Genomic DNA, 8,225 nt, shown 5'->3' with positions numbered 1-8,225 from the left:
TATATGGTGATTTCTTTTTCTAACTGGCTCGTGTTGTTTACATTTAGTTGGACAGATGGATGGATGGAGGCTTGTTAACAACCGGAATGTTTATATTTGTATTTAATCACACACGTTAGGTACTTTTAAGGTAATAGTTCTGCATTGTGGCACTACATTTTGATGGACGGATGTATTTAATTAATACAAATATAGTCAACAAATACTTATCACTGCCTCACAAATATTTATTTTCTCAAAAGCACAATATGACAATAAGTAAAAAATGTATTTCTATAGCAGGTCCGAGATGAAGTCAACTTCCTCCACCAGACACTGATGCGTTCCCTTCATCAAACTTGAACGCAGCAGGTTTATCCTGATCAACCAATCAAAGCAACCAAGTGAGCTCCACAGCGACAGAGTTTGAATCTCCACCAAGAGAAGTCATTGTCATAGTTTTCAAGTAGAAACACAGCATAAGTCAATGGAGCTCACATTCTAAACACCAGAATAGCCCACGGAAGTGAGGTGCATGATGGGAAGCTGTCGACCCTGAGCTTGACAGACGTGTTTGTGCATGAAGATACAAATGTCCCGACCACAGCTCCAGCACCGCTGGACAACGTGTTCAGATCCGTGCCGGGTTCTTCTCCGACAGAGAGAACAGTCGTCAGGAGGACGGAGTCCTGGACCTTCGGACGCCCGTCCCAGGAGCTCCTGCAGCTCCGTCATGACGGTGTCGTCCGGAGCCTTCACCACCGCCACCACCCTCACCCTGTCCGGGTCGAACACGCAGTCCTCCTCCAGGCCACTGCGCACCGCAGAAAAGCCGCACCTGGGCGGCACCCACGCCGTGTCGTAGCCATGGTCGTGCCAAGTGTACTGCAGTGGATGATGGTCCCTGTTGATGGACTTGACCCGGCCCACTCGCACCTGCACCTGCAGCACCACCCGCTCCGTATGGCCGCTGTTTTTGGGGTAGCCGTTGGCCTTCTTCCTGTCACGACTCACGTACACCCCCTTTCCCAGCATGCCCTTTTGAGACTGTCGGAAACCATCGGAGATGATGAGGCGCGCACTGGACACGCTGGTTCCGTGATACATGGTGTAAAGTCCTCTGTCGGTAGGAGTCTGCGAAGACTCCAGCTCGCCACCAGCAGGGGGCGCTCCTTCATCGGTTGTTTCCCATCCAGAGAAGTGGACCGACATGTTGGTTCTGTAAAGCAGAGCATGAGAACAAAACATTGTTTTCGTACGTCCCTTTAATTATTGACACTCCTTACTCTTTTTTTTTATTTGAAATTCTCTTGTGGGTCACACCTGGTACACTGTGGGTGGGAAGAGCAAAACACAAGTGACAAACTATTGAAATAGACAATACACAAACTGACCAAACATCAGACCCGGCGGCATGGGCAGGCATTGGGGGGCCGTGCCCGCCCCGAGGCTGAGCCGTGCCCGCCCTGGCAGGAAGCTAGTTTTTTTTACATAAGAGTGGTCAACCCTCTGCCCTGTCGAAGGAAGCCAAAGCGCTGTTACGCCTATTACAGGTGATGTAAATGTACAGTGTTGTAGCTCAACTCTTTAGTTATTTTCATGTGAGAACACACAACAGAACGCTAACAGAAATCCGGGATTCAAAATGTGTTCGTTTATTATCGTCTTCGATCTCTCAACACACATCCATCAATGTCAAGAACAGCACATCCAAGTGGTCATTAGGTTCCACTACAGTTATTGTTATCATTTGACATTAATGGTTACAGTTTATTATAGAGTCAGTAATTGGTTCTGGTTTTTAGTATGGACATCCGTAACACCCTGATAAGAAAAAGTAACAAGGTTAGGTTGAACCCACCAAGACAGGTACCTGCCTTGGACTTGGGCTCGGTAAAAGTTCAGTATTGTTTTTATTGTACCTTTAAAAAACAAGGCTCCTGTAGAATTACTAAATAGCCTATATTGCATGATGGTCATTTGGTGCCCTTTAAAAAAACACATTTATCAGCAACTGGGCTTCATCAAAAGGTCCAGTTCACCTAACATGGTTTTATTCAATGAGATGAAAACTTATTTGATTGTTCAATCCAGTGTTCAGGTTGACTTCGGTGCTTATGTTTTTAGTAGAAGTGAAGCTGTGGTGCTTTAGTTTAATACATGGACACAGCACTAAACTTTGTTGTTGGTTGTTAGTTTTTTTTTTGATTTTGGGATCAACCGTCACTTTTTAGTTATTGTATTATTTCTCTGTACTGTGTGAGTACTCCCAGAGCCATTGTTCAGCCTGAAGCCAATACGTTTAGGTTGAAAAGTTTGCCCCCCTGAAAAAATGTAATGCCCCCCCTTAATTTTTTTCCTGCAGCTGGGTCTGCCAAACATTACAATAAATGTACAAACTCCGTAACCAATGAATCGATCCTGAAACAAATTGAATAACTGAAACATATTTACAGACATTTGTGAGAGAAAAAAAATGAACTGCAGATACTTCAGAGTTTGTACGTTACATTTTGTACATGTATTTCTGGAAATATACGTTTACTTGGTTTTTTAATTACTTTCAAAGTTTGTTCAAGTAGTTGTAGATTTTGCGAACTTCTTTCATTTTGTTTATTTGTTTATTTGTTTCAAGACCAAATCGTTTTTCATTTCACAGCAGCCATATTTGTGTCACATGTTCTCACTGTAAACGGTGTTTTATTAATTTTTGAAAGACGGTAAGAAGATTAAAACGTAGACAAATGTACAGTTTTAGATCAGAACGATTCATACATTCCGTTGTTATTTACGCCACAGCTTTGTTCATTTTAAACGTTAACAACTGAGAAATATAATGTTTGCTCACTAACTGCAGTCTATCGTGACTTCTTCAGTCTTGTTTATTAAAAAAAAAACGTACCTTTAAAAGCGTGAAATATCCGGAAGAGTTGGAGATAAATCCCAAACTTTCGTTTTGGAGGAACGTGACGTCATACTGGTATGACCGGTTAGTACAGTTGGTTGGTGCTGCCAAAAAGTTCAACACTCGTTCCAGACACACATCTTTCGTGAATGTTACTTTTCTAAAGGGGGCAGACGTGAATAAAATCGCCAGTTGTGATGACGTCATACTTTTGAGACGAGGCCGGTTAGCTCAGTTGGTTAGAGCGTGGTGCTAATAACGCCAAGGTCGCGGGTTCGATCCCCGTACTGGCCAATATTTTATTTTATTTTTTAAGAAGAAAATAGTGAAACTAACGAAATACGTCGAAACAACCCTTCGAACAATAAAAGTGGATCAATAAATAAAAAAAACACTAAATTCGTCATCTGGTTAATGAATTATTAATTATGTTTCATGATTTTGTTCGTTAAATGTATCAAATGTTTTAAAATCAGCAAAAGCCACAAATAGCGCCCCCTTCATCTTATAACCAATGATAGATAGCCTGTCTTTTTAATGACCATTCCTAACATTTAACTAGTAACAAAAACTCTTAATAACAATTAAAGCTGTAAATTAAATTATTTAGTTAAAATTGAACATGCAACGATATTTCTCTGTCTGAATGAATGAATGAATGAAAATTGTTTATTTCAGGCATGACAGTTTAAATCATCAGCACTTCATCGTAGTTCACATATTACATGCATGTCCCGAAATGGAAAAGCGTGAGAAGCAGAAGTTTATCTAGTCCCGCCACCATTACCCTCAGAATGAAATCATAATCGGTGCCACCCCTCGAAACTGACCTAGAGCCGGAACTGGTGCAACGTCTCTCAGGTGCGTTTAAAAAAAAGAAGAAGGTTTTATTAAAAACAGACAGTCATGTATCAAGTTTGTCTAGACAAGTACAGCAGACCTATTAGACCTAAAAGGGGAAATAAGTACGTAGTATTTGTGTCTACACCAATGACTGTGATTCTCTTGGGGTCAAACACACAGTCCTCCTGCAGGCCAGAGGGCACACAGGTCATGCCACAGTTGGGGGGCACCCAGGCGGTGTCGTAGCCGTGCTCATGCCAAGTGAACTGCATTGGGTGGTTGTCGACATCGATGCGTTTGACACGACCAACTTTAACACTCAGCTTCAGAACCACACGCCCGGAAGGATTTAAATTAAGTGGGTACCGCGAAGCCTTTTGTGGGTCTCGGCTCACGTACACACCTCTTCCCAGCATGCCCTTGGTTGACTGGCTGAAGCCATCGTCAATAATGGACCTGGCACTGTCGATGCTGGTGCCATGATACATGATGTACACACCATCTTCTTCTGGTGTCTGGCCGGGCTCCAGCAGAGAAGCTATAAAGCTGAAAAAGGAGAAGCTAAGAAAAACAAACAAGTTACCTTAGTATTAAAGTAGCTTTTATGTTTTGACTAGAAATATACTGCTTTAATTTAACCTTTCGCTGGGGGAAGGATTGTCCATGACGTTGATTTTCTGTATGCACTCAAACTCTGGGTCACTTCAGGTCTCCCTAGAATCATCATATTCAAAAGATCAAAAACATATTTTTAAACAAAACACGCTCCTCATATTACATGAGTTTAGCAGCACTGTTTAGTAAATGTTTCATGATTTAACAAATATTTACCACAGTGTAATAACATCTTAACCATTGATGTCCTTTTAAAACAGTAAACTGAAACTAAAAGTAAAATCAATATCAAAACAGGAAAATGTACATCTAATTATTAACCATAAATATGAATTTTAAGTTTATATGTATATTGAAACATTTGATCATTTGTGTTTCGATTTGGACATTTTTTTCAATTCAATTTTTTAAGACTAAATTAGTTTTTCACCGTTTTTGTATCACATATTCTCCATGTAAACTGTTTGACTTTGATCTTATTTCGCAAGTCAGTCAATACAAAAAAGTTTAAAGTGTTGACAAATCTATAGTTTGGATCAGTTGATACATTCAGTTGTTCACTTTAATATTTGATCTACTGGCGTCTCAACGCCACAGTTCTGATCAACTTATTTTAAACTTCATATCAACCACTAAGAAATATGATACTCACTTACTTTTTAGTGCAGTCTTGTGTGACTTCTTCAGTCGTGTTAAGGGAAAACACTCACGTCGTAAGTTCGTATGAGATTCTAGATGCTTTCACTTTTAGTTTCATTTTTACACGACCCCAGGCGGGAAGCCCCTGTGTTCGCAGCCAGTGGTCCTCCTTAAAAAGGTGGCTATTCTGAGTCGTGGATGTGACGTAGTCGGGGGCGTGTGCGCGACTGCGCGTGCGTTTGTGGTGTTTTTTTGTCAACAGAAAGCGGGTAAAAAACGAGTCTTCTCAAGCACTACGTGTGCTACTAAGTCCTTTTTTAAATTTATTAATAGCGCAAATGTGTTTATTTGTATAAGTATAAACCTCAACATTATCAATGGCAACTGACGTCATGATTATTTAAAATATGATAAGGAATATATTGTTGTATTCCCTGTTTTTCCTGGACGTCAAATCATTTCACATGTTTCCTTTTCCCCATTTTTAAGCTTACCATGCAATATATTTATCATTGTTAAAGGAACCAGTCATTTATATTTGAATAACAATAAAATGTTGATTCCCAAAATTCAGCGTGATTTTATTTTTTTATTTTTTCACTTCCATACGTCTGTATTTACTTTGGTATTTTCTATACTAAGACACATGCATAGCAATGTTAATGCTGTGTGTGATTCCAAATAACAAGTAATACAACTCTGGAGTATATATTTTTGACCTTCTGCAAGATAAAAGATTCAAGTTATACGTTGACAATAATATGGAAGACATTCTGCAGTGAGACATGAGGCTAAATATAAGTTGATTTGTATATTTCTTCCCATTAGATCACAGTTCAGGCTAAACATTTAGACCAACCTTCTGGGCTCATTCGAAGTTTTAGCAATAGTTGTGTAGTAAATTAGTTAAATCGCTTTTACCTTCACACACATAAATACCTAATCATTTCACCTGGTCAATGGAAGATAAATAGCGTGGAAGACAAGGTTAAAATGCTTTATTAGCAACAACTAGTCCATCATTATTGTATTATTCAATCATAACCTACTCGTGTCACAGGGTCTGCCAACAACTGTGAGGTTTGTTTTGATGGTAAAACGCTATCTATTCAGTGGACAACTTATATTGGTATTGTTTTCAAATGTTGTCATGTAATTATACTTTTAATCACTGCCATTTTCAGCAAGAACAAATAGAAACTTGTATTGCCATTGTTTACAGCACAACGTAGCAGTTGTGTCAGTAGAGAGTAAAACACTGAAATAAGATAAGACAGAAATAAGCAATAGAAAAGGCGGCAAGTTGTAACTTTTGAAATATATTCCAGGGAACATTGTTCTCCTTAATATCCAAGGATTTCATGTAATTCACTCAACACGCTCTGAAAAAAATCGGACAGCTCTAACTATTTAAAAAAAATTAAAAAAAATACATTATACTCTTCATAACATTTATTCTATGTCGACCCCACGGGCGGGACAGATCGTTTGCAGATCTGGAAGAGCTGACTGTGGTGCTTTCACTACAGCCATGACTTTGATTCTCTTGGGGTTAAACACACAGTCAACCTCCTGACCAGAGGGCACACAGGTCATGCCACAGTTGGGGGGCACCCAGGCGGTGTTGTAGCCATGCTCATTTCAAGTGAACTGCATTGGGTGGTTGTCGACATCGATGCGTTTGACACGACCAACTTTAACACTCAGCTTCAGAACCACACGCTCGGAAGGAACCAAGGAAATTGGGTACTGTGAAGCGTCTTCTGAGTTTGGGCTCAGATACACACCTCTTCCCAGCATGCCGTTGGTCGACTGCACAAAGCCATTGGCAATAATGGACATGGCATTGCTTACACTGGTGCCATGATACATGGTGTACACGCCCATTTTTTCTGGTGTCTGTCTGGAATGCACCTGAGAAGCCGTCCTGAGACGGAGAAAAAATATTACATCAGTATGAAAGTAGCTTTTAAGTTTGATTAATACGTGTGTAAATCATTTGAGGGGAGCAGTAAACATGGTGACACTCTACAATTTAAAAAAAAATGTATAATGGAGTACAAATTGTATTTTCTTCTTACACACGTTGTTGCAGCTCCTGGAGAACGCTCGGTGGTGCTCTCTCTACGTCAGTGATCCTGATTCTCTTGGGGTCAAACACACAGTCCTCCTGCAGGCCAAGGGGCACACAGGTCATGCCACAGTTGGGGGGCACCCAGGCGGTGTCGTAGCCGTGCTCATGCCAAGTGAACTGCATTGGGTGGTTGTTGACATCGATGCGTTTGACACGACCAACTTTAACACTCAGCTTCAGAACCACACGCTCGGAAGGATCCGATCCAAGTGGGTACCGCGAAGCCTTTAGTGGGTCTCGGCTCACGTACACACCTATTCCCAGCATACCCTTGGTTGACTGCCTGAAGCCATTGGCAATAATGGACCTTGCACAGTCGATGCTGGTGCCATGATACATGATGTACACACCATCTTTTTCTGGTGTCTGGCTGGATTGCAGTTGAGAAGCCATCATGAAGCCGAGCGAGGAGGAACTAAGACAGATGAACTAGTTACTTAAGTATGAAAGTAGCTGTTATGTTTAGATTTCAAAGTACTTATTCGAATATACTGTTTCTTATTTTTAACCAATTTTATTTGGTGTAGAATTCTAACCTCTCCAGTCAATGTTGCCTTTTCTGTATGTCCTCAAAATCATGTCCCCCTAAAATCCCTATTTGCATAAATATTTAAAAAACCAAACACCTGTAGAAGTTATCTTATGTCAGGAGGGTGGCACCAGGTTAAGTATAAAACAGTACGATTTAGCAACGTTGACATGATTTTTGAAAATATTTCTTACATTGTAATTAAATGTGAAACCAAAACCATTAATCCAAATCTTAACCCTAAATCTGTTTCTAAATATGAAATGTACATCTAAATGTTTTCATCTTAGATCTATATCTACGTTAATTTATAAATATAACATCCAAATCTTAGCCATAAATCTAAGACGAGAAGATACAGTACGTCTCCTATTTATTCATTCCCTTTTTTTCTCCCAAAACATTTTTTTAACAGTTGGGCAGTTGGTTGTAATACAGAAAAGTCCCTGAAGTAGGTGTTAAATATAAATAAAAGGTTCCTTACCTGTCGTTCTCTGGAGCGTTGTTTCACAAATTGCTTTCGTTTGCGAAGAACTCTTGTAGTTTGATCCTCCTCCCTTTAAAGAATCCGGTCTGAGCGT

The 8,225-nt window shown here is 40.1% G+C and overlaps 2 protein-coding genes and 1 non-coding gene across 5 annotated transcripts; 1 reads left to right on the top strand and 2 right to left on the bottom strand.

Moving 5' to 3' along the window:
• Positions 1–3,794, bottom strand: LOC148088143 (uncharacterized). Of its 3 annotated transcripts, XM_087794688.1 has the most exons (3): positions 2,882–3,794; positions 1,266–1,310; positions 1–1,198 (listed from the first exon to the last, which is right to left on the bottom strand). In XM_087794688.1, exon 3 carries the CDS (start codon positions 1,189–1,191, stop codon positions 481–483), a length of 711 nt encoding a protein of 236 aa, XP_087650814.1. In that variant the 5' UTR covers positions 1,192–1,198; positions 1,266–1,310; positions 2,882–3,794; the 3' UTR covers positions 1–480. The 3 variants fall into 3 exon arrangements, with proteins under 3 accessions (XP_087650814.1, XP_087650811.1, XP_087650813.1); XM_087794685.1 differs by having other exon boundaries at positions 1,266–3,794; XM_087794687.1 differs by lacking the exon at positions 1,266–1,310 and having other exon boundaries at positions 2–1,198.
• Positions 3,105–3,178, top strand: trnai-aau (transfer RNA isoleucine (anticodon AAU)). Its single transcript has one exon. It is a non-coding gene; the product is annotated as a tRNA-Ile (tRNA).
• Positions 3,795–5,805: 2,011 nt separating the features above from the next.
• On the bottom strand, positions 5,806–8,206 carry LOC148088142 (uncharacterized). The gene is made up of 3 exons (XM_087794695.1): positions 8,129–8,206; positions 7,063–7,530; positions 5,806–6,908 (listed from the first exon to the last, which is right to left on the bottom strand). Exons 2-3 carry the CDS (start codon positions 7,509–7,511, stop codon positions 6,623–6,625), a joined length of 735 nt encoding a protein of 244 aa, XP_087650821.1. The 5' UTR covers positions 7,512–7,530; positions 8,129–8,206; the 3' UTR covers positions 5,806–6,622.
• Between the last annotated feature and the right edge of the window lie 19 nt (positions 8,207–8,225).

This window comes from Callionymus lyra, chromosome 1, assembly GCF_982586985.1.
Source record: "Callionymus lyra chromosome 1, fCalLyr1.hap1.1, whole genome shotgun sequence".
NCBI classification, from domain to species: Eukaryota; Metazoa; Chordata; class Actinopteri; order Syngnathiformes; family Callionymidae; genus Callionymus; species Callionymus lyra.
This window is presented reverse-complemented; position numbering and strand designations above follow the sequence as displayed.

What these genes read in the sequence shown, in the direction of transcription:
- LOC148088143 (XM_087794685.1), bottom strand. Translation starts at nt 1,405, where the DNA reads ATGCCTGCCCATGCCGCCGGGTCTGATGTTTGGTCAGTTTGTGTATTG. An exon ending in ATTTCAAATAAAAAAAAAGA is followed by an intron (nt 1,199 to 1,265) that starts GTAAGGAGTGTC and finishes TCTGCTTTACAG; the next exon opens with AACCAACATGTCGGTCCACT.
- LOC148088142 (XM_087794695.1), bottom strand. Translation starts at nt 7,511, where the DNA reads ATGATGGCTTCTCAACTGCAATCCAGCCAGACACCAGAAAAAGATGGT. An exon ending in CAGGAGCTGCAACAACGTGT is followed by an intron (nt 6,909 to 7,062) that starts GTAAGAAGAAAA and finishes TCTCCGTCTCAG; the next exon opens with GACGGCTTCTCAGGTGCATT.